The following is a 27283-nucleotide window of genomic DNA, read 5'->3' as shown; positions in this document are numbered from 1 at the left end:
TGCCTCTGAGAAAAATAGACACGATGTCTCTGCAAATCCATGGCCAAAGCGGGTTCAAAATTTGGGAAAAACCGAAAGACAATGCGCTAATGATGAGCTCTGACAGTTTTTGACATTGATTGGTGATTGGTGGCTGTGCAAGCCGCGAACACGCAAAACTGTTTTGGCGCTGCGAACCATTAAAAGGGCACAGTTTCATAACAAAATGTTAGTTTTAAACCTGATTTTTGCAACAGTTTTTTTCTAAAGATTTACGTTACCGTATTCAGGTTTAGTCTAAAATTGGGGCATTTTTTTCCATATCAGGTTTTCTTTTATATTTTCATAACAGAACCTGACATTAGAGATCATCTTGCTAGTTTTCTACGTTTTGACTTCAAATTTCACTTTCGCATTTTTACAATTTCAAGTTTACTGTTCAATGCGCTGCGGAGTTAACCTGCAATAACCTGCAATTTTTTTTTACAAAAACACATTTTTACAAAACATTCAAATCCAGAGCTATTCTTGGCAACTTTGTAACATGTTCACTCCAAATTTTGCATTTGCTTCTAACTTTTACCAACCTTACCATACATTGCGCCACTCTTAACATGTTCGTGTGCGACTGCGCCTCGGCTAAACCACGCTAAACCGCTGAGCTGACCTTGATTTCAGCCGCTGAGCTTTAGTGTTATTTTTTCTCGTGCCCGATCGATTCGACGAAATGCGAAACAATCCCAAACGCTCCCGCGTTCATTGCTACGTCACACGAGATTGTGCGGCTCACAATGAAAATAAACCAACCCTCCTGTCGGTGTCACGTGATCGATTCAAGTAACTTTCACCTGAAACGCCGAATTTTCTCCATTCCGCGGTCTAGCTGTGACGTCACTACGTGATGACGAGGGCACTTCGGGTCAGGTTGTTGATTTCGAGGTATTATTTTGGGGGTATAAGGCGATAACAGGTGCGAGACACTAGCAAGTCGCGACAGCAAAGCTGAGAAACCTTGATACTGCAAGATTGAAAACGTAGATTCAGGCGAGCCAGACACATTTTTCGACATAGACGATTTTCCTTGAAGTTAAATATTAATGGTTTTGTCTTCTTTGGCTGTTTAGAAAAATCTAGTGCGCGACATTCGACTGAGCGACCCTGTTGTGAAAATGCTAAAGTTTATCAAAATTTATTGGTCGTTGTAATATAACGAACTTGCCATTCTGTCAGCATTTATTAGATCAATTCAGTTTAAAACAAGTTCTTTACTGTCATACTTTGGGCTAAACTCACTTCAAACTATTTTCTCATAAGGCATTGGGCCAATTTAGGTGCAAATACATAATATATATTTATATATAAACAATGTGTATATACTGTGATCAAGCCCTTCTCGAGTCGCGTAACCCCGACACGGCAGAAACATTTCGGTGAGCACTTCCGAAGTCATCCGGTGTAGTTGCAAAAAAACAAATGTGCCAAGAAAAAAATTAAATTGCTATGAATGGCGCCGAAGCCGACAAAACAAACCTACAGATGGAAAAAAGCAACAGCGACAACAAAACACAACTTCAAGCACCTGGCTTGCATCCCCAAACCGGCGGCGGAAGTTTCCAGAACCAGGCGCTTAAACCTTTAAAACGCGACGAGGGCTTGTACAGGGGAGGCCTATTACTTCCGCGTGGGCATAGGGGGCAAGCAAAGCGCCATCGGAACTCGTGACGTCATAATTGGGGAGAGTGGGGTAGCGGCCGGATGGAAATAGCAACAGCAAGAAGGCGCGCGTTCGGCCAAGATGTAAGCGGTGTTTTTCGGCGTTGTATCGCCTTGTGTTTCCGCCGGACAGAAGTGCGCTGATTGGGCGACACAACAACATTATGACTTTATTACTGGGTTTCAAAACCTTATTAGTTTTGTTCTCGCATTTAATCTGTACAAACTTTTGAGACCCTTTACGTTTACCATGGACAAAACATTTTTCGTTTTTCGTTTTTACAGTTGTTTTTAAAGAAACTCTAATAAAGGGAATTTTGTAGGTAAGAAGAATTTAACCGTTTGGCAAAATATCCTATACTTTCTTCCGAGACAATTTTAACATCGAATCACAAGATTTCAAAGTTGTTACTTCTTGTGAAACTCCGAGATGGCCTTTTACACCCCGATGTTGGTTGTTCGGGATAAAATCGAAAAACAATTCGCGATCCCATTTCCGCTTATGTCTTCCTGATTTTTGATTCCCGCAAATTCCAGAAGTTTCAGAAAGCGTTTAGTTTCGACCCTCTTTCATTTTCTATAGTTTTCGTTCGGAAAAGCTTAACTGGCATTAAGTCCATTGTATTTTCCCCGATGCTGAGTCAGCGTTTGACTCGTATTTTGGTTTCGATTATAATATATTCATTAGGTTTCGAGTTACACTTACCTTGAACTTTGACTTGCTGTTTCCTTCCTTTGCATCAGACGCCACAGAGTCGTAAGAATCTGGGAATAAAAAAGGCAAAAGATTAGTTTTTGACTCTGTTTTAAACAAATAATTTTAAGTTTAAAAATTGATTAACAAAATTAGTTTAATACAACAATGTCGTGTTCGGTTGTCACGTACTATTAGTAAAAACACCTGCAAAATGATTTGAAAAAATACCTTTAAAACTGCCAGAAAAGAGACAGGCAGTTAAGCTGTTTGTAAAAACGGTGCAGTTTTAGTTTTATTCCTAAAGCCCTACAAACAGACAGCGAAGAATTCTGTAAAAAGAAAACAAACGCTTACTGCCACCTGACGGAAAATACAACATAAAAACAGTCAAGTTTCATTACAAGACACTAAAGACACTCTTAGTGCCTTACAACTAAAAATGTGCTATATTTGAACGATCTGGTCACCAAACTAACTGTACGTACGCAACAATGCTCAACATTATGCAAACGAGAAACAAACAGAGCAGCCGACTAGTCAAACCATCTGTTAAAAACTGGTCTGACTGGGAATAACAAACGACCTCGAATCATGCATTATGCATAGCATAACTCGCAAAACCGTATACCAAGTGACAAAAAAAGGTACAGTCTATAGTGGACTTCGGATGATTTTTAGAGTAACTTAACAAAAACGATTTAAAACCTAACATCATATATCACAAAGGAGAATGGCAAATATTTAGTCGCCTAAAACGTCACCTTTACAGTCGGTGTGTCGGGGAATTAAGAGATAAGCGGGGTGCGAACACTCGACGGGCGAGACAACACGTAAAGGTTCGGGATAGAAAACAACAACAACAATGGCGCGTTTGCAATGCCACGTACAGTACACCCGTGGGAAGGCAGTAAATACCACGGATTTTGGCAACTCCTTCAACGCGACGAGTACGGAATTTACTACGGGAGTTTTGGGCTCATTGGGGAAATTGTTTTGCGTATTTCGTGTACTGCACTCATGCTAAGACAACCTTGAAATATATACCTTTAGAAGTAATTAAGTAAGTATTATTTGCCACGCATAAGGATCAGCACAAATAAGCAACTGTCCAACAAAAAACTAAACTACATTATCAACATGCCTGGCACAGCGAGAGGCCAAAAACCACCTTCAAGTCAGCTGTGACGCTGTAGATCCTAAAATGGGAAGAAACGTCCATAGTGTTAGTTCTTTAATTTTGTGAAGACCCAACCACTACAACCTCGCCAGGTAATCAGTAAATGGGTTGCAGCATCTTAAGGTCCCATTAATTCGTAACCGTAGATAGTTAAAATATGGGTCGCAAAGATGTAAAAACATTGTCTTGTTTAATGGCCCGCAAAAAGGTTTAAGAATGAATAGCTTTGCAAAGATACTCAGGACAAATCGAGTACATTATTCCGCGAGATGTTTTGAAGTTTCGCCTACTTCATAACACACGAACACGCCTTAACCGGTGAAAGACGCCAAAAATAGCTTTCCAGCTGTCCAGGCCCGATTTTGTCGCAAACTGCGACCACCTGGACGGACTTTAAGCCGCTTTGTTAAGGCAAACCTAGCCTAAATATAAACAAGAGGTGAGGTCAATTTATAGGACACTTCAAAAATCGTTCAGCGCCTTACCTTTATCCATCTTTTGAAATTTTGGTCAGCTTACATGGGGGGCTTTTATAAAAGCACGCTAATTATAATTTATTTCTTCGCTTGACCGGTTTAAACGATTGGCTGCTTCCTCTCATGGGTCTATGACGTCACTACGGATGGGGGAGTTTGTTACCCCCCTGCATGGGGTAACGTACACACACCCACTTACAACATCGGCGTATATATTTAGAGCAGACCACGATTAGAAGTGCATGTTAACTACACTTGCATACTTGTACCCACCGTCTTGTAATACAAGCCGACTGATAAACGCATATAGCGGTTGGAGGAGGCCAACCATATGCTTTTATTTATAACAGCCGTTTATTAGAATGAATATCAACTGCTCATACAGAATTAGGAGGCATTTTGTGCGTTTTAAATATTCTACTTACTTTTCTATGGGCTTTTATTTAATCTACTAGTAACTACAACTTCCAGTTATTATAATCCCAAACCAGCTTTTTTACGTTTTAAAAATTTGGGTCGTGCTACTTTTATATACGAACGACCGAACGTGCGCATCAGTAATTAATCAATCGATCGCATAAACAGTAAAGCGACGCGAAGAAATAAGATGATATTGCGTTTTTTACTGTGTCAATAATACTGGCTTGTTAAACGTAGGTCGCCATTGCCTCGTCACGAACTCATTCATTTGCCGATTCACACGGAATATGACGACACGATTTTCTCGCAACATCTACTATTTGAAAGATTATACGCAGTTTATTGAAAATTAATTAATCTGGAATGGATACTACTTTTGTCCATCTTTGGTCAAAGATAGCATGTCACATCATTGTCAACATAACCCAAATAATATTGCCGAAACTGTTTCGAGGCCTAGCCAAGAATATTATAGGATAATATGACTAACCACAGTCCAAATATTGTGTTATGTTTTCCCACTAACTCAATACAACTGCAGTGAAAGCTGACAAGCGTACATCTTGGCGAACAGTATCCGTTAGCTGCACATGCAAATTTTTACTGCGTCTGCCTGAAACTTAAAACCAACACCGCGAAAAAAAGCGGTTAGTGGACGCGTGCGTGATCTAGCTCTACCCTGGCTGCAAAAGGTCGCCCGAAGGCTGCTGCCTTATCTAACTTGCGCATGCACTGTAAAACCTCGCCAGTATTTCGCAACTGGTAGTCGTTCCAGCAGGTATAAGTGCTTAGCTTGTGTGGTTGTGGAAATCACAACAAATTCAGCCCCTAAGTTACGTCACAATCGCCGCTGTGACGTGTACGGACACGCTGGGTTGAAGTGGAATGGATGTTTGTCCTGTTTGCGGAATGTACACGTGTAAAAAGTAGTGAGCTTAAATGGACAATTGTAGATACGGCTTGTTACAGTTGTTCTATTTTATGAGGGTTATTTGACAATGATAGATGCTTTCTCAGGCTGCCCTAAGCAAAAATGTAGTTCACATCCTTTCATTTTTGAACCTCTTTTTGTTTATCTAAATGCAAATTATATGAGCACGTTCTATTTTTTTTATTAAACATTACAGCAGACCGCAGAACACTTCTATTTTACATAAACTCGCAGCCTACTGTAAATGCAGTGCCTTAATCGGAACTAACAAAGCATTACAATTTCTGGTGTACCAGCTAATTACGAGCGCACGAACAAGGATAATTTTATCACGTACTGGTTATTCAACAATGCCTAGAAGAGTATTTGCATGCTGACTGAGAGAACAAACTGCAATTGCAATTAAAAACCCCATAAATCTATCTTATAGATGTGGGAAATGTCCCTTTACACATACTACTCCAGTAGTTTTGTTTTATGCACCGTATGTTCTGATATTTACAAATCAGGTAAATCAATGTTTCTTAACCTTTTTTTGCAGCGATCTAAACACTAAGCGTAAGTATAACAACGAAGCTTCGGCGACCAATTCTTTTCACTGAACTTTTGTAAGTCAACAAAACTTACGACGTCATTCTTCTTAGTGCGAAATTAATTAACATAAGCTACGTCTTTTTGTCTAGTTTTTTCACCATGCTATCGACTGCAATCGGCTGCAATCGGCGACCAAAACAAATCAAACGACGACTCAATTTTGGGTGGCAACACATAGGTTAAGAAACACTGGCCTAAATGCTTCGTTTAATATCACTTTGAAAGTTATCTCATGAAGCCCAAACAATATAAACGAATCGCAGGATAGTTTTGGATTTTTTAAAATTTCGAATCTATGAAATCGATCTGTAAATAACTTCATCCTGACGATAGTGAGATAGGCGTAGCGTCTCTAGCCAATGTAGACGGCAATTATTACAGCCTTGCCTTTAAACAACAAACGCTGAATTTTTCCAATTTCCTAACTGAAACCACGTAAGCTAACAACAAAAGGTCCACCAGGGGCGCAGAAACGCGTCCAAAACTCGAACCGCCTTTTTTGTACATCGGCGTTTCCATTCCAATAAAGTTGCGGTTGGATACTGAACGAGCGACATTTCAATGCGTATAGGCGTAAAGTACCACCTCAAACGTTCAAGCCGCCACGAAAACGCCCTAGCAAGCCAGCAAGCGAGCTATCTCAATTTGCGAGCCGTCCCACTGAACGTCTGCTGGCCTTTCGACGGCGAGGCGACAGACAGACAGCGGGTGCAAATATGTGGTGACGATGCCGAACCGCACCCCGCTCGTTTTACAAGGGCAAGCATATGCCGTTCTGACGTTGACGGGCTAATGTACTTGGCCGCTTTAACAAGCGCCAGGCTCCCGATTCATATGTATGTCTTTTGGCCCCAGCTAAAACATATGCGAAATTAAGGCATCTTTTTAATTTGTTTCTTGCAATAAGGGGTACGACTATTTTCAGTCAGCAATTTTAATTGGCGGTTAATAGAGGATTGGCTAGTGAACACATTATTTCGTCCACGTTTTACTTTAAAAAATTAGATTTCGGACTATCTTTATGTGGATGTACGCTGTCATTTTGGGCTAATATTGTTGGCTCGATTACAATGGCTCCTGATAAGCTTCTGTTTAACATCAACTTTTGCCTAACTTCTACAAAAAAGGGAAAAATAAAAGAACTCGAGCTACTAACTTTAAAGCGGAAATGCAAACTTGTTTCCGGATCTAAATTTATGCCAATTTTACAGTTTACACAAAAATAACTCTCTTCGCCCTGTTTCCGTGCTAGGTTCGGAATTATAAAGAAATACCACATGCAATCTGGCCAGTGGCCACATATACAGTATGTAGCCGCCGTGCCAAGAGTGGTGCGGGTTTACCGGACGAGTCAAACAAGCACATTCGCACTTGGGCGTGAAGTGCCATCCACCCCGGGTCGACTAATTCATGACGTAACAACTCCAACAACGCTCGAGCTACGCATGAGGAATGCAGCTGTGCGTTTTGCTTGGATATATTCGTTTACTGTTGCTAAAATCACGTCTGCAAATATAAGTCCTTAAACTTACTGGCTAAGCGGAAAAGGTTTAAAACTACATTTTTTGTAAAAATGCCTTAAAACATGGAAGTTCCCTGTATATCAACTGGATTTAAGAAGGTTTTAGAAACGCTTTTTTCCAGGGCAAATTTAACTAGGAAACGTTCATACTCGAAGACATTAACTTTGAAGCCTTTCGAAAAGCAAGGCTCCTTATCAATCGACAAAGTGGAACAACCTTTTAACAACAAAGTAAAAGACACCTTAAACTAGATTGCTGAAAAAGACTTCAACATACTTTGAAACGCTCTGTATAATATCTCTAACAAACTGCACATTCAACCCAAAGACTACGTGTTCAAATCGCCTCAGAAAAACGTCACGACTTCTTTCTCGCAAGCTTGGTCAACATAAACTGGTTTCCGCGCGCAGAACGGTTAACACAAGTTGGGAACGTCAGCGCAGCGACGCTGGCCCGGCCTGACCTGACCGCAGCCATAGGGTCCTGCGTCAGTCGTTCTACATTCCACATTCGACTTGTTGTTGCTGATGTGAGCTAACAGGGACCTTGCTTACGGGAGGGACGACGGGTCGAGGATTGCTGCTTGTTGACACAAGGCCAGCTCGCGATGACAACTGCTAACAAACAGCGCCGCGCTTTCGACGAATGACCGCTGCTCGGGAACCAGAACTGTGGTCACTATTGAGCACTTATTTCCGTGAGTCCAGGGTCCAACGTTAAATAAGTTTTAAAGGCCGTGTTTGGGCGAACTCTTCGTAACGCCTTTGCAAGGTTACTCTGCCCATCTATTATTGGCAGGTAAATTGTTACATATAAAACATTGAAATAACTTAATTGTCAGAACTCATCGTGATGCTAAGGATCTCGTAACCAAAACAACATAACTAAAAATCACAGAAGAAAAATTACTTTTTTAGTAAATTAATTTCAAAGATGTTGAGCGGAAAATAAAATCTTAGCGGACATTTTAAGAACGACTAACCTTAAACACAACGTGTTTCCCACCACAATCCTAAACCAAAAGTTCAAATAATTCCAAGCTGCTATTAAACTGTCTACGTACTGCTTATGGCGTTGTGCCTTGCTTGGTAAAGAAGTTAGATGATTAGGGTTAAATCAAGCCTTTGGTTCGTAACATGATCCAAGCAGTTGACGCAGCAAGGTATACCACAACTACTGGGAACGCCTATGGGCTTTTGGCCTGGCTTATTTAATCAGTTACACCAGAGTTACGACACCGGTAAACAACATTACGACTTACGAGCAGGTATAAGCTTTTTAGCGGACCCGTTCTTGTGGACTTTCCCTGTTTTATTTCGGCGAAATTTAAAATGGATTTGCAATCAGGCTATGTTCATGTCTGGCCATAGCGCATAGTCTTGCACGTAGTTTCTAAGATTGGACCGATTTTCGGTAAGGCATTTCCGAAAGTTTCCGGGACATTCCTGTACTTGAAACGTGCCGAAATCTTGTTGCCCAATGTGGCTTCTGCAAAACTTTTAAAACTGTACTCTCTCCCTCATAAAGTAGTTTTCACAAATTTAAATACAGGAACTTGGATAAAGCCCCCCAATGATTTAAGGACACTATGAAACGTGCTGAGTTATTATTGGCCAATACGACTTCTGGAAGACTTATTAAAAATTTACACTTTAACCTTCTTAAAGTAGGCTTTATATTACAATTTGAAAGATGAAAAACTGGAGAATGCACAAGCCTTTTTAATATGGAAAGACAAAAACGCAGATCAACTGTCCGAAAACTCCATTGCGCCCTAAGTGTGGTTTCACTGTGGTCATACATCAAGAGAGAAATAACCGACGTCAAAATAATCTCGCGCGTTTAACAAAATATGTGATTACACAGTCAATGTCAAGCGATTAGAAAGCTGAAGATGGAGCTTATCATTTGACAAACTTCCTGCGAAAGCAGGCATCACGACGTAACCTAGTCGTTTTTTTATATGGTTGAAACAAGCTAAAGACTAAACCAGTCATGAATCAACGAGTTTCCAACAAATTTGCATACACAAAACCCAAGATTGGAACACTTACATCTGCATTGATACTTGACCACGAATCCAGCGGCCATCATTTTGCTTGCGGCCACCTTTTTTTAAAGATCAGTTGTAAATCCACAGGCAATGAAAGCAGCCTAAAACGTTCAGATCCGGGTTTCCCAACTTTGTCACAGAAAACACAAACACACACACACACACGGGCGAAGACTGCGATCGCGAATGAAGAGGTTTCGATCCGTCGCCATGTACTTGTACTATGAAGCAACAAAGTGTCGCCGGGGGGAGGGGCCACTGCGCAGGGGGGCTGCGCGCACTTGAAAGCAGGCGTCGGCGCGTTTAATCCGTCCCGGAGCGCCGCCACATCAATTGGGACTCGGCGAAACTTTCGAACTCGTTTTTTTTCAAATCAACAATGCAGGTGTTGCTGCGATTGTGACGTAACACACGCTCGAAAACATCCGGCGTGCGTTTCAAAATCAACAGCAAACCGTTTCCCGCGTCCGATTTGTAGATATGAACTTTCGAGTGTAAATGTAATGCGTTTTTTTATATTGATCCGACAAAACTAACAGGTGCATGACTGAACCAGTTAAGGCAAAAATTCGTTATTATATCAGCACAAGTTTCTGTTGCTGCTTCTGATTTACGTCTAACGTCTGTTAACTGTAGATTTGGACAAACTGTTCAACATTTTGGGTTTTAACGGCCGAGCATGTTTTGCGAAATTTAAAACGAGGGCACAACATCAAACGTTCTTTATATTAAGCGGTCCTGGATTTAAGTATAGTTTTAAGTAGAAATAGACCAATTTTTAACATTTGCTGGCTTCGAGCTTTAGGATAAAATCCTTACAAACTAAGCGATTTTTTTAAAAGTTGCGATATAGCAACAACTAGACACACCCTTGTTGACCATCTCCGTAAAAGTGTATGCCAAAACATCCTACTGCACCACTACAACAACACAACACAAATAGAAATACTAAGCTGGTTGCAAAGAGTCAATCCAATTCACTTTGAAGCAATACGCATCGGCGCCAGGCCCAAGCAAATAGAATACGTCGAACAACACGAAAGCAACAGTATACGATCTTCGACAAGGAGGCCAATCGACAGCGTAATACGCAGAAATTGGCGACGCAAGCAGACCCACTGCTGGCACGCAATCGCCTCACGAAACTCGCGCTCTCGTATTATTCACTGTCGAGGCCGCAGACTGGCGGTTGGCGTGTTGCGCTCACGGCTCGGCCCTAACGCGTATGGGGGCTAACGTTTTCTTTTTGTTTTTTTACGTTTAATAAAGTGTAGTAGGGTTGAGGCATGTTTGTGTAGATATGTCGAAAGGGTAGATTTTAAAACCGTGAAGGCTGTTTGGAACCTATAGTTACCCCTTTCAAGAATTTTATAGCCACTTTGACCACAGTGGAGCACTAGTTTGCAAAAACTTATGAATATTAATGTAAATATTAAAATACAGTTAGTCATCGCATTACAAGGCCAACAGATTGGATGAAATGTAAAAAAAACGGGTTCGTTTATACCTAATTTGACCCAAATTAGGCATTGTTGCGGTAAAACTTGTTAATTATAGTGTTAAGACGGTAAAAACATTCGGGTTTGTATTTTAATGTGGGCGTTTCTAAACCGCGACTGTTTGCTAGTAGTCGCGTCATGTTAAGCCGTTTGGGGATTTTCTGAGACTTGACAGTGACGTGATAATGGGGCGATGTTTATCGTGACCCGCGATAGGGGGGTGGGGGTCCGAGTGGATTTCCGGGTGAATATCGACTAGATGAGTCGCGAGCGTGATTGTTATTGCACTCACGATAAAATATTTGTCGCAAACTTACCACGCGGGCTTGCCAAGCAGGCATTTGGCAGTTGTGAAAGGCATCATGGAGTTTGCATCATGGAGTCAACCCCGTGCTATACGCGCCTCACGCGGTAACAATTGGGTGTCCATGTTTAGACAGCTTGCAAAGTTACAATCCGTTTTTTTGTTGATAAAATGCACAAACCTTAAAGCTGCACTTGATGGCCAAATGGGAATTGCGATTGTAACCGTTGGCCCACTTACGCCGTATATGTGGAGCCCTTCAAACTAGCAGAGCGCAAGGCACGGCAAAGCAGGTGGGGGGGGGGGGGGACTGGGCGGGCGCCAAGCGGCACCATGTGAACCGAAGAAGCGTCCGGGTCCCAAAGAATTGAACAGAAGGGGAAACCGTACAAACTAAACCAGGTGTTGTCAAACTTTCCTTAGCACCCGATTTATCAGTATGTGTGGCGTGTTCCTCGAAAGAAAAAGAGTCATTTAAACATGCAACTACTATATCGGGCGTTTTACTGGAAATGTTAGTTATTTTGGGTCCTTATTTTACAATCTCGTTAACACAGATAAACTAAAAGTTCTGGGGGATAACATAGACAGGTAAAAAAATAGTTAAATTTAATTCGTGTAGTAAAGCAAATCCGAAGTTGTAATTTTGTGTCACAAAATAAAACATACCTATTTCTAAGGTTCTCGGGTAACCTAAAGGGTTACCAGAGGTTCAGGCAAAAGCGCGTGATCCGGCCCCTCCAGTCGACTGCAGCGCCAGCAACCTTGCCGTCAGGTCAAACGCTTGAGAGAGTGAGAGATCGAGTCAGAGGTTCCCACAAGAACGCGAAACTCGCGACCTGCCGGATTGTGTCGGTCGACGCTATTTGGCGCTTCGTATACCGTCTTGGCACACAGCATTGCTACAACTGCGACTGAATGCAGGGCGGAGATTCGATTTGTGAGTTTGCAGGGATATTGTTGCAAATGGCATTGCGCATTGTTGAACTGAGATAACAGGGCTTAAAAACTGATTTGGGGATTACGGTTCTGCAAAACTGAGTTTTGAATACATACGCTATAGTTGTTATTGTACAACGTATCCAAGGTTGCAAGAAGGTTGCTTCATATAACTATAACCGGATTTAAAGTAGAATGCATATCGAAGCCCATACAATTTTTCCAGCGTTTCGAAAAACAATTTTCGTATTTCAAGTGTTCGGTAAGCGAAAAGGGTAGACACGCCTATTTGAAAATTCTAGTCGACCATTGACGTATTTTTTTCTTTGTTCGTGATAGGACTCGTCTCGTTTAGTAGGCTCGTAAAAAGCCGCCGACAGCGTTTGGACACTTAATCTCTTGCACTGGTTTATCACGACCGATGCCCACAAATTAAACAACAAGCATGTGATAACTGTGATCGACGATCGCCCCCAAAATATCACGCCATCGCCGAACTTTTAACGACTGAAGATTTACAGATGCCTAGTGTTAGTATCGGTAATCGCCTGATACTAGGGGGTATCGGTGCCGATCAGATGCCAAATTAATATAAGTAACTTCAGCCAAGATTAGTGATGAAACGCCGAGGTTTCAAAATAAAAGATACATTTTTCAAAAAATAGTAATTGGAGGTAACTAAACTTTTTAACCCCAAAGCAAATTAAGGTTTAAAAGCCTGAAAAAATACCCATTTCTTCATGTTTATCTATTTTACCTGTTTAATCACAGGACTGACGTTATTGGTATCGCATCGGTTAGCGATACTTATGTGCAAAATATAGAGCATCGATATCCGAATAAAATGTTAAGTATTAGACATCCCTATCAAATGTACACCGCTAAAAGCATCGGTTACGTTACTACTGTGATTCAAACTAAACTTTTGGTATCCTTGAGGATAAAATCTTTGCTAAATGCAAGCACTGATTGCATAATTTTAAGAAAAAGTTTAGTTAAACAAATTACGAACCTCGTTACAAAACAAACGCTTGTCGTTTTTTTGCAACACACAACGGAACACCCATTCTGCAATTTTTACAAGTTCCGTGCCAAAACAAACACGAAGGACTGCTTCGTTCTGTAGTTTGTTTTCCTTTTCCAATAGAAAGTAGCGTTTTACCTTCAGGCGGGTAAAATCCAACAAACAATCTTTCCTAGAAAATCCCAATCAACAAAACAAATCCTTTTCTCCTTTGTTTATTATGTTCTGGCGTAACACGGGACAAATACAAACAAGGCTCATGCTCTTCGCCAAGGAAAAAGCCACGATGTGATGAAATGCACATCGATTTCACACAAGACTTCAGCTCTATGTTGGATCCGATTTATCTAATACTTAACTGCACCTTGTTGCACAAACTCCGTAGTTTGATACTTGAGTAACAATATAATAAGCAGCCAGCCTGCATTGACGGCAAAACGCGTTTATCTGTTATTTCAGCTGTTAAATATAACTATAGCACACAGCAAGGGTCTCTCGCAAAAGCTTCTCGAATGCAAAGCGAGCTGATTTTTATTTCCGCGCGAGACGCACGAATAACTCACACGAACAAACACACACACACAAAACACAATGCACGAGAGACAAGCCAGGAATGTAATGGCCCGAAAGTCAAACACATTACGTCAGGGGAGGGCGGCGGCGGCGCACGGTCGAGTACACATTACGTCAGCGGCATTACGTCATGTGCCGATTGCGGCAACTGCGGGAAGTGCGGGCGGCACAATGACAACTGGGTTATCAATCGACGCTTAAAGTTCCAGCGTGTTCTTTGCGGCATACACACTTGCATTTTCCCTAGCACTACCGTAGCTCGGCGACTTTTTTCGGCGAGTGTTATTTTCGGAACGTAGTAAATCAATAGGGGCTTCGACTTTTCTGGCCGTGTACCACCTCGTCTAACGAAGCCATTTAGCCCAAATTGACTTGTGTTAACGTTGGCTAATATATAAGAGGAATGCGGAATCATGCAGTAGTTGATTTTATCCATATTGTTTTAAAATGATTGTAACAATCGATTGCACAGGTGAATTGCATACCAAGTTCTATGTTTAATGGACAAAAAACGAATATAGTGAAAAGTCAAACACCCTTTAAGGGTCAAATCCAAATACCACTTTTTAAAATAGTCAAAACCATGTTGGGTCTCCTAGGTGTCACAATTTTCAAAGGCAAACACTGCAAATATAAAATACTGACAACTGTTTTTACAAAATGCGGCCTTGGCTGTTCCACAATCCTCATCACGCCATCGCGGTGTGATCAAAACGCTATTTTTATCGCTTATCAAACACATTTCGACCATCAAGAGCTATTTTCAACTTATGCGCGAAGTTAAAATCACTTATAAGGCTTTGGCGTTCGGTCGTGCGAATCTGGGACTTGTATTGATTGCAGTATTTCGTGCTCACCCTGGCTCACATGGCAATACACCTCGACTTTGATTAATGGCGCTAAGCCCCCTTATACGGGTCGCTCTGTGCAGAAATAGCAAGCGGAATCGGACCGGACTTGGGTTACGCAAGTAAACGTGCATAACTGGGCGTTGATTAAATCTGACTTGAGCTTCCTCGATGATTGAGCGAATTGAAATAATGAAAAGGCAAATTTTCAGCACTAAATTTTCTCAAGATATCACTGACTTTGTGTTAATTGCGAAATAATGCGGCGGCTAAACGTGACTTTCCTGTAAAATACATAAAAATCGCTTAGTGCCGAAAATACTCTATTTTCGGACAAATAATAAAATGCTAAAGTTAAAGTGCGGCCGAAAAATGACGGTTACATTTCTCAAACAAACATTTTTAGATCAGAACAAGGCGGTTTTATACTCAATTTAAAATGTGCATCATCTCCACAAGCGCATTTGGCTTCCAAACAACCGCAATTAGCAGAAGAGCGGTGCTCCAAAGTGAAGGACAAAACGCGGCCAACTCTCGCCCAAAGCGTCGTTCAAATTAGGCGAAAAATGCGAGGCCCAATCACACGCGACCTATGACAATGGCACTTGTGACTCGACAGAGGCGCCTGTCAAGTCATTCGAAAGTCTGGAGCCTCGCAACTGGGGCCTTAAGCGGGCAAACAGCACATTTCGAACAGCGTTCCTAGCTCAATAATTACCACAAAAATTAGATTTAGCAGTAGCTTATCGTTTTTAAATTTTCTCTTATATTTGTACTCAAAATACAGCCTTTATAATGCTCTCTACAGTGTCAAGCTGGTGTTGTGACAACCCTAGAATTGTCGATCGACTGATTGGATTCATTGCTCCTCGTACAAGACAAAGGCCAATCCGTGGCTCGCATTAAACCAAGGGTAACTCGTCAGATTGGCAATAAAGCGGGAATACAGCGGTCGCGTGCAAACATATCCCAGGCAATCGCGACTTGGAAGAGTCAACTGTTGGTGCCACGACTGCTTCGACTGGTTTGCAAAAAAAGGCAAAAAATGCGTCTACTGTTGGACCTTTCAAAGCTCGATTTACAAGATATGTTCGAATAGCGCATTTCTTTGTTAAAGACTTGCTTCTGTGGTATTTCTACCCATTGATTAGTTTGTTCATTAGAGCCAGACTGCTTGCAAATCACGTTTTGGAGGAAATTTTAAATCCAATGTGCATTACCACTTAAAAATCAGTGGATATTTTCATGGCGTTTTGACGTTGTATTTTTCAAGGGGCGTAAATGGTACGAAAATAGGGTTGAAATATAAGCAGCAGGTGTTCCTATCAGTTATGTCAAAAACTGGGTTAATGAAAATGTTAAAAAGAATAGAAATAAAACTAAAGGATCCTGGTTTTAGCCGCAAAATCGCCCCCAAAAGGTGGTGCGTATTGCAGTTCAGAATAGCTGGAGATAAGCCAGGTAATAGCAATTCATAGGCGCACAAATGGTTTATCTTTCGTATTACTTTTTATTTGCCCGTTTCGGTGAGTATTGTCTAATATTTGCAGAACTAAACCCGTGACAAGTGTAATGTGCACACAGTTCCTTTGAGCTCCACAATAAATCGACCCCTTGACAAAATATTTTCGTCCGTTCAACGAGCAGCTTGCTGGTTAATCGTTGACCACACCGTCGGGGCACGTCGTGAGGCTTTCACATATCGATTGAGCCTTTTCAGGCGAGAAAAAACAAGATTTGGCATGTATTCGCAATCGTAAGCTTTTTTAACGTTTGCGCATTTATTGGACGCGCTTTTTTGGTAGCAGGAAATAATCTGTGATTTACCCTTTGGAAAAAGCAAAACAACCAGATTCTATTTACTTATGTGTATGAACCCTATAGTACAAAAAATCTTTTAGGTTTTAAATATATAGCAAGTTAACAGAGTTAGTCAGTTTTTACGAAGCCTGACATTCCAAACAAACCGCCGCATATGCAAATTGCGCGAAAGCCATTCTGACCCAATATATATATTGCTACGTTTCTTCGGCTTCAAACTAACTTTTCTACAATGCATCGTCTGACGCACGCCCATTCCCAAATATAATTAAATAGCACTTGCATTACGCTTTCGTTTAAATATCCCGGGCCCGGCGCTAAATTAGCGTATAGTTGCGATAAATAAGGGACTTACTATTTGCGTTTCGGATTCTTTTTCGTAATCATCATAACCATTACATCACGGTTACGTCACAGACACAGAAAACAAAACGAATTGAGTAATCGTGAACCTTATAGCCAAAAATTCAGCTGACCACGATCAAAAAGGGTGAAAGGTAAAAACCTATCATAAACCAACCAAAAAGGGATAGATGGATATAAGGCTTTTTGCATTTGAACTGCACTTAAATTGAGGTATCCAATTTCTGAAAGCCACATAAATCATACAAATCCCATTTTATCGAAGTCGTGACTGATTCTTGGCAATTCAACAGCCGCAAAAACTAAAGTGCCGAGCGATCCGGGCGATATTTTCGCAAATCACGATATCATCATACGTCAATATATATTTGCTTATCGGTAGAGAGCTCTGTCAAAAGTTCGGCGGGCTGAATTTTCCCACGCTCTGACACGCGAGCTTTTCTGGCAAAGCGCAACGTAATTCGAAGTGAAAGATGGAGGAGCCTAAATGCGGATACATTTCTGTTCGTGGTTGGCGCATTCGGCCACTTTGCGATTTTTCAGGCGATATCAGCCGAGACAAGTTATCGTTGTGGCTAGATGGCGTTGGTAAACTTTTACGACCAAACATAGTTGCTAATCCATAATTAATTAACCACTAAGGTTTTAAGGCCTCGTTTAAAAACACACGAGGCGATATCATTAATAAAAATATGAATATATAAATATCAATAAAAAAACGAACAAAAAGCTTTAGGGAATAATATTTAAATTTCCATTTTCTGTTGCAAATTGTTTTGCCCTATTGCTAACACAACTTTTTTTAAATAAATAAACAGCACTTAAATTTATCTTAATAAAAAAACTTAGAGATTAAAGCTAAAGCCTGCATACACTAATTCGAAAAACGGCGAGCTGTTCTTTATTAAACCATTTGAAATATTATAGAATAAACTTATCCACTTTGCGGAAAGCAGTTGTCTAAAAAGCTGCAAAAACAAACGAGTACAAAGAACAACATCTCACGAAAAGCAGGGATACTCTCATAACACTAGAGCATCGAATCTTTATAACACTTGCACTGCCTGTTGCGACAACCGCTAGAATGCTAGACAGTGAATGTCGGAGAAATCCAGCAATCACTCGACGAACCTTTTGGCGAGGGAACGCCACTAGACGATAGAACGCCTGGAATTAGTTAGCGGCTACTTGTTAGCGGAAAGTCCCGAGGTCGGGTGTGGAGAAGAAGCTGTTTTATGGCAAAGCTGCCTTTTGTTGGGTCGACAGGGGAACTATTTTGCTTTCACATGTATAGACAATCCATCAAATTATAGCAACCAGACAAATAAACTGCATCAAAATGCAAAATCCCACTCACGTCCGTTGATATATTTGCTTTCTGATCCTTTGTCTGAAACTGGAGTGTAAGTGAGAGTCGAACTCACGCCCGTTGGCATTTTCACTTTTAGATGCTGTTCAAGCTGAACAGGCAAAATATATCTGTAGCTTTGTCTTCTGCAATTTTAAAGCCTTTACTTTTGTTTTTTACAACTGACCCGGTTCTATAATCACTGATATAAGGGTAAAATGTAGATGAGTTTCTTCTTCCAAACTCAAATATTTTGAAACGCTATAGACAGCTGACATAAACCAGTTGCTGAAAAACAGCCGACACTATTGCGAGTTTACCTGGTTACTTTCCTTAAGCTTAATCACTTCCATCGCCACTTTTTCGTACCTTGTGTTTGCCAAAGTTGGCTAGTTTGAAGAAAAAAAAAAAAAAAAACAGTTTCCCTTACAAAACTCTATTTCCTGTCCAATTTTGCACCACAGAGCCTTAAAAAGGCGAGCTTTGTCAAATAAACCAACCGAACGCGGTTCGCAATATCTCGCACACATCGGTAGTAGCGAAAGGAGAAGCACACCGGCCAAAAGCGACCAGAGAGAAGTTTTACAACAGGAAATCCGTTAATTGTCGCATTGCGATTCGGCGTCGACGCCCGCCAACGATCGCGCGCCGCTGCACACGTCACAATGGGGGCGTTTGTTGATGACGCGAAAACGACGAAAGTTAATTGGAAACATGACGGCTTGCAAATTGGAGCGGTCACCGCGATGATCGAATGGTTATAAATCGGCAGATCGGAAATAAATTTAGGAATTTAATTTCAGGTATATACAGAATCAAAGAATAGTGCGGTTTAGAATGAACCCCTTTAATTTTGACCGATGTAACATTTTCTTATATTTCCTAAACTCTGCCTAAAATAGGCAGATTTCTAGTAACAAAGCTTCTCACTATTTTTCTTTTCAAGATGAACTTTTAACTTTTTCAAAGAATATAAACCTCGATTAAAAAAGAGCTTGATTTTGATTTCTGATAAACAGCTTTGAATTCATAAACTGCACAGAAACCTACACAGTCGTCGAGTGTGTGTAACGGCAGGATGCGCCATTATGCTATATAATCAGTCTCTTTAATTATAATAGATCGTCCGAAAGAGATTTAAAAGCTTTTTTGACCGATAGGCTGACGGCGATTGAGAACAACCACATTTGAAAACGGAAGCGAAAACTAAGTTTCAAGGCTTTTTACCAAAAAACTGGGCTAACAAAAAATCAAGCAAAAAACCTTAACGGATCGACTTGCGGCACGTTGCGAGTGTGACGTGACAAACGCGAGCGCGGCAAATGAGCAAATATCGTTCGACGTCTTTTCACGACGATTCAACCGCACAAAGAAAGGCGCAAAAGCCAGTTTACGAGGCTACTTCGAAAGCAGCCGGCTCCCTTTTTTCGTCCAATTTTTCGGGCAAACTTTACACCGCTATTAAACACTAAGGAAATTCACAATTTGTATATGAAACAAATTAGCCAATTAGAAGCGGTCACTCATACTAAGCTGGAAAGAGCTAAAAGGTTGTAAATTTTTGGTCCTTAACCCGAAGCGCAAAATAGTACAAAGTAACAGACGTAACAAAAAACTCGATTTGATTTCGGGAACGGCTCAGCAAACAAAGTTACGCCCGTCGGTATAATGCGGGCGACTCCCAATCTTTTGTGTAGCGAAAGCGGAAATTAAAACGATGTGAAAGTTGGCCGGGCGTTTGCGTCAATGCCAGAAGTACGTTGCACGTGTAACGGTGCCGGCTCCTTACGGACACTTTTTTGTTTGACAAAGGCGAATGCTTAGAATCAGCAGTTTATTTTAAATGTAAATGTTGCGGTTAAGATTTGCAAACAGCAGTGAATGCTGGAATTAAATTTGGCCTAAACCTACAAGAGTTTTATCGTCGCAAACACTATCCTGAGTAAATATATAATTTTTATACAGACCTACTTGTAGGGTAAGTAACGCAACACTTTCCGTCATAAATTATCCCAAAAATTGACCTGGCAAGTTTAAACTTTACTAGAAAACTGTTATTTTGCATCAAGTGCCATAAACAAAGTACAGCGCTTTTGCATAAAGTATACTGAAATAAAAATTCTTAGCGCAGTAGGTTGTAATAAAAATTAGAAGCTGTAAAAACAAACGGCGTTAATTCCAAGCTAAATAAGGGTATGTTTTCCTAGTCTCACGTGCCTAAAGTAAACACATACACACATTTTCAAAAATAACCGATCTTATTTGCCCCAGGGAAGCAAGACGCTATAAGCGCACAGCTAAATCAGCAACCATACATCTGCTTATAAAACCGCTGCCACAATCTGTCTAAAAAACGCTTAAAACTGACAAAAACAGCCGAAGACTTCGATTCTTTCGACTCTTAGAAAAAGTCATAAACAGGCAAAACACACAAAAAAATCGAAAATTTAATGATCACATTTTTCGCAAATTGAATGTTTTTTTAAATACATTTCCCCGTCTTCCAAGTAAATAACTACAAAAACGAAAATATTTTTCTGGGTGGTCTGGGATCATTTTAAAGATATTTATTATTAATTAACTTTCGCCAAAAGATTATGAATCATATTAAAAATTAATAGATTGAATATTGTGAGATAAAAATCTCATAGAAAGAATACCTCAGTTTGCTATATTCCTAAATCTGTCTGACGATTGTTTGCTATGTTTTCTGCAGTCAAAACTCAAATACTAAAATATGACCTGCTTCTTACAACAGGAGGTACACCGACAATGACAAGCACGAGCTGATTTTTAAACAAATGGGCGGCCAGCGGTCGGCGCGGCCATTTAGCGACCGGGCGATTACGACTCTAACTAACAGTAATCCTCGAATTTGAGGCGTGACGAGGTTTTAAGGTCGTCACAATCCTTTACGTTCCACGAGTTGGCTGGTCCCGGTACACTGTATGTCGGTGTAGGCGGGATTTCTTCTGTAAGAACTGTTGGCATCTCCCAGCCTCGCCGGACAGTGTTGTTGTTGTCTTTCTTGGAGATTACTTACAAAGTAGGTTGCGGTATTTTTGCCTGGTGGTAAGCCAGTTTAAATGGCATTTTTCACGCGACATATTTATCCAAGGTTGGCATTTTATGCCTGTTAGTTAATTTTGTTGTATCTTGAAGACTCCTTGCAATAGAAACTGCACTTTTTCAAGAGAAAGACTGTTTAAATGACCACTTTTTAAATGACGTGTATCTGTTTGTAAGTTAGTTTACTCGTACTTAAGTCAATATATCATCTTGACTTTTAAAAATTTCTAAATAATAACCTAATGGATTTACTGATTTTTTTTCGATTTTTTTAACTATAATTTTTTAACTACACTTACAATCACCTAATAATTAATTAAACAACTGAAATGACTTAAAAAATAAAACGTTTCATAAGACTGATACTCGCCCGAAATCTGACAACTATTTTTTCAGGAGAAAATCTCCGTTAAATGAACGTGGATAAAACAGATCGAGGTCTGAGATACGGCGGGTATGACACATCCCGAATTTTACTGACGAATGTTTTGACTTGACGGCGCCGCTATCCGTTTAACCGTTTATAACAACACAGGTGCCTCGTGGAGGAAAGCAAAAGTTGCCTTGGAAGCTAAACGACAGAAGGCGCTAAGACTGATTAAATTACACCACTCGGACCTACACGGGTGAAGGTATCCGGGCCTACACAGACTGAGGGACTCCATGCCTAAAAAAGTTGCCAACAAAATTAAACCGATGTTTAGGATTTTTCAAAAAGCTTCAAAGTTCTTTCTTTATCTTTAAAATCATTTATTTTATTTATTTATCTTCCAAACATGCAAAAAATATAAGATTTTATTTTTTGGGACAAAGGGAATAAATGGTTAACATTTTCTCTACATAAAAGGACAAAACTTAGTGATTTTTTGCATGGTTGTGGGTAAAAAATTAAGGTGCAACTGTACCCGGCTTAAACCATCACTCAAAACGACAGTGGATTCAGCACTGGCAGCTCATTATCTGTGCAACGTTTGAAACCAAACAAACAATTAGCGACTGGCGCCTATCAACCATCTAATGCATTTAAGTGCAATTCGACCAGGCGTTATTGCCAATGCAGGTCACGAACCTTTCCGAAAGCATTTTACGACAAACAAAAATAGAAGATCGAATATGAAATGCTGACGAGACTTTTGTTGTACACCTTTTTCGAGATAAAGAAGAATTGTTCACTTACTTTGACGATAGAGACGCGGCATGGATGCGACAACCAAGATTACAAAACTTCTATTACTCTTACAATTGATGTAGCAGCGTTCAATCAAAACTAGCAACAGCATTCAGCATTACAACTTAAATGAAACCTTTTTGCGCATTAAAACGCCACAATGACCTCGCCATAGCCTTCAAGAAGGCTCGTGATAGTTCGGTATGTATGGACATGATAGAAACGGGCAAGTGCATCTGCATAAACTATTATGCTATTTAGTGACATATGAAAGTTTAACCACAAGATGCGGTTTACTGAAACGGTCAGTTGATCTACAAACCTATTTTGAACTATAATGTACTCGTTTAACTGACAAGCCTACCAAAATGCCAACTTAATTTCCGTTTAATGTCAGGTTTTGAACTTGAAAAATCCAACATTTTATATTGAAATCACGGGTGCATTTTAAACATAACTGAGAATAAAATTCAACTTGGTATTTCTAGTGATCCCATGCAAACAGTGAGGCCTAAAGTTTCTGCCTAATCCTAAAGCAAACTGTTTGATCAAAATACCAAAAAAATTCAACAAAAGCTTGTCCTAATTCAACTTACTTGCAAAACTAGACCAACACAAAAAATCTAAGTCTTCGGCAGTATAGGAAAACGGCAAAAGGCAATCCTGTAGATCTTTAAGTCGCCAAGCTAACAAAACGCAGCAGCGCTATGAAGCAGCAACTAACCCAGGTTGCTCAAGTACAGCGTCATTACCACTGTCAAGATCATTACCATCAGCGGCAGCAGTTTTACTTCACGCACCCCAGGGCGATAGCAAGGCGCGTTCTACGTGGCCCTAATGGCGCAACAAGGGCACCTTTCTACTTTTGCGCCGCTGGTAGCTGATGAACAGACTTCTGCGCTTACCAGGCGACTACGAGATCAAACGAGCTGCGGCAAAAAGCTAAAATTTTTGAGAGTTTTCGCAACTACAGCTGCATTTCTTTAACATATTGCGATCACTTGACTCCTTGAACCGTCGCGCTGTAATTTTTAACCAGTTTTAGCACCTTTTTTACACCTTAAATAGTTGAAGTGGTCAAGTCATTTCGTTTTGCCTAAAAATATTTCACTATTGCCGCAGTTTCCTTGCTAAAAAAGTGTGCCGAACCGTGGCGCAATTACAGTAACTTTTCATACCCATTTGAAAACGTAGCAACTGGAACGAGGTTTCAGCAATTCCAGCTTCTCTGTTGAGCTCTGGAGTTCAAAACGCGAGAATATGATACTACTGAACGGTATTTGACTAAAATAGGTCTTCGAATAAAAAGACGCGACGAATAAAAATCGATTTTGACTTAAATAAAGCGAAAGTATGTTCAGCTATCGTGTATAAGACAAGCATACGAAAGCTGTTGTTTAAAATGCTCTATCTAGATACATTGGACAAAATTACAACATATTTACTAGACTGGAGAGAAATAAACATTCAATTTACTTAAATAAAGAGAAGGCTATAAGAAATATTTACGAATTTAGAGGAAAGACTGAAATACCAAGTTTGAAACAAAATCTTGTAATTTGGTATGGACAACCAAAATTAAAAAAAAAAAATTAGACCGAATTACCAAAAATAGGGGGCGCAAATTAAATCGCAAACAAAAATAATTTTTTTTGACTTTTTGGGCAACAAAATCGCCCGTGTTTAATCTCTCCAGGGGTCGTACGACGGGGTTCGCGAGGGGTCACATCAAACGCGGGGTGGGGCGCTGGGGACCATTGTCTGGGGCTTACATGGAACACAAGGCAGCGGCACCCCGTTTCCGCCAGACACGCTACGTTGGCGCTGGGTGTTTGTGAGGCGACGCTTTGCGAGGGAGATTTCTATTCAGCGGCGCGAAGCGTCAAGCAGCGAGCGGTTTTTGTGAGGTAACGACGCACATCAAACGCGCCCCCCTGTCGTACATGCTGTTATTAGGTCTCGTTGCTTTAGAGAGAGGCCGTTTTTTAGGTGTTTGGACTTTTCGTTGCCGAGACTTGGTCGCTTTTGCGTTGCCAAATACGATTTTAAGGCTTTTGTTAAGCTAATGTAAATAATCACCTCGAAAAAAAATTCAATATAAATAGATAACTGTTAAACAACAGCCAGTACGCACATCAACGCGCCCCCTGTCGTACATGCTGTTATTAGGTCTTGTTGCTTTAAAGAGAGGCCGTTTTTTTTAAAGGTTTGCACTTTTTGCCGCCGAAATTTGGTCGCTTTTGTATTGTCGAATCGATTTTTTTTCACTGCTTTTTGTAAAAAAAAGGGGCGTTTATAAAAGATAACGGTTCATTATTATCAAGGCATATACACAGAATCGCAAGAGGGCGATAATTGTAAAAGGCCTACATCGCGCCATACCTCGCCCGTGATATGCACCCAGCGCTTTACAACTAACGAGACCTTACTAACGCATGACTAGCAGTCAAGTCGCAAAATACCAATCGTCGGTGGGATGCAAATTCCTACTGCACATTGCAAAGTACTTCATGGGGTAATTCTATACAATGGGTCGCAACCTGGGGTGCTAAACCCTCAACGTAAAACAACATTTTCTCTTATTGGCAACGACAGAGCAGCTAAAATGTGTTTTTTTTAAGAATTAAAATCTTAGACAAGAAAATTAAGTGCATTAAGTACACGTGTTTTTTATTTTCTTAAGGATTAAATGTGGGATCGGAATCACAATAACTTTAATTCAAAAAAATTATTTTTATAACGGTATTTGAATTTTTGATCTAAAAAAATATATTTAAAAAAATATTTTTCCGGGTGTCCTTTTCGCAATCTACGTGATAACGTCACGCATCTCCCGAGGATTTTCGCCAAATAACAACACATTCAACAGAGAGCTACTCAATCTTAATTGAGGGGCCTCCACTCGAACAAAAACAACGGCCAGTGTCGATTACAGTCACACAAGCTCAAACCAAATGCAATGCGGTCAAAGTTTTGTGGCTTTCAGTGCAGGGGGGCTCTCGACTGTAGACCGTATTTTGGGACTTGGAGACTATTTTATTATTTGTACTGTGTTAATATGGCGAATAGGGTTGATTTTGTTGTTCAAACCGATATATTGGTCTTATTGCCTTACAAACCATTGTGTTACGTTTTGACGTTTTGCAAGCGTAAGCCACAAACTACAATGGAAAACACACGCGATATTTAGTTTAAACTCTTATTTGCACGATCTGCTCAATTATTAGTGTCTAAATTGGGTCACTGATGGTAAAAACGCAAAAAAACATCCGTATATCGCCAAATTGCTTTTGTAGCCTCTTACAAGACACAAGTTCTACAAGCCCAGGACAGCACGGATGCAGAAGACATTACATCATCGCGTTACGCCCGATTAAACGAGGCGAAAATAAAACGGTTCGCGTTCCACTGTAAACGTCAATGGCACCTTAAGCCCTGCAGCTTAAACTTGCACAGGTATGAAGATAGAGGAGCGCAAGGCGTGAAACCAATAGGTTCCGGCGCGAAAGCTACTTGTACAATAGAAACCCTTTTAACAGCGGGAAATACAAACTTGACCTTGACGACCGCCCCCCAAGCTACAATATCGGCTTTCGTAAGTTATTTTTCTTCACGCGTCAGGTAAAAATACAGGTGCGCGAGTGTAGTTTAAAAGTTACACAACTTGTGATACACAAAGACGATATTTGTTTCAATCGAAATGACGAAAATCGCACCCGCTACACTGAGCTTAGCAGTACTCGATCAAATTTGCTGTTTCTAATGCCAATCTAATTACGGAAGAGTGAAATTCTTTACTGACCTGCTATTTTTTTTATATAAAATAAACAATTTTTTTAAAAGTCAATCTTGACAGGAGACTATGTTTCAGTGCTCAAATCTAATTTTTTGCTGAAGGACGCAATGTATTTTGTTAAGATTTCTCTTCCTAAAATTTCTATCATGCAATTAACCAAAACCTCGTGTTCCGAAAATCGTAGTCACAAACTTTGAATCTGACCGAACATCCGTCTAAATATAGCACACGGACAGCAAAACAACCCTTTCCGCTGACACAAGTTCGTTAACTCGCAGCAATTCGCCAACTGGTTCCTCGAACCACCAAAAACACCAGGCAGAAGAAAACCCCAAACCTTCTATTTTTTCTCCAGCTTCAGGTTTTCGCGTACGTGAAAAGGCGCGTGCAGTCAGGCGTGAACGACGCCCGTCACGCTCGAGCGCGCCCGCACAAGGCCAAACGAGGTTGCGGCCGAAAAAAAGCGCAAAAGGTCACCTTGAAATTCCCGCCGGGGGCCCAATAAGAAGCGAACAGCGTCACCGGCAATTTGGCCGATTTGCTGAAAGCCTGCTGTGCGTGGCATTCTGCTTTTGGTGCTGTTGTGCTTTCTCGCATTGGGCAAGGCAAGGGGTCGCCAGGTTTAGGAGGTTCTAACACGTTTGAAGGTTATGCCCTTTTTACAAATGTTTTTCAGTATTTGGTTGCACTGTATAAAGACAAATTGCATTGAAATCTCGACAAGCTTTCGCACAGCGGCGCTTCATCAAGTCAATGTATAAAACATATGATTTATACTTCGACCTGATAAAGCACGATTGTGCGAAAGTTCGTCGAGATCCCAATACAATTTGTCTTTATACAGTGCAACCTTATTCCTCTGTTTAGAATTAGACGGCCATTTACTAAGATCAGTATTTGGTATGGTGTTACACACACTAAGCTTTTCGGTCACAACATTTTTTTAAGGTTCGGATCACTAAGGTTTT

At 40.6% G+C, this 27283-nt stretch overlaps 1 protein-coding gene across 1 annotated transcript in view; it reads right to left on the bottom strand.

Moving 5' to 3' along the window:
• LOC146167121 (rho guanine nucleotide exchange factor 28-like) overlaps nt 1-27283 on the bottom strand; it is a 111556-nt gene that overhangs the window by 25779 nt on the left and 58494 nt on the right. The window contains exon 24 of the mRNA XM_083385477.1: nt 2399-2457. Coding sequence (XP_083241603.1) covers nt 2399-2457 — 59 coding nt within the window. The remainder of the gene's footprint in view (nt 1-2398; nt 2458-27283) is intronic.

This window comes from Ascidiella aspersa, chromosome 1, assembly GCF_963924565.1.
Source record: "Ascidiella aspersa chromosome 1, kaAscAspe10.2, whole genome shotgun sequence".
In the NCBI taxonomy this organism is placed as follows: domain Eukaryota; kingdom Metazoa; phylum Chordata; class Ascidiacea; order Phlebobranchia; family Ascidiidae; genus Ascidiella; species Ascidiella aspersa.
Note: the sequence above shows the minus strand (reverse complement) of the source record. Positions and strands in the feature narration are given on the sequence as shown.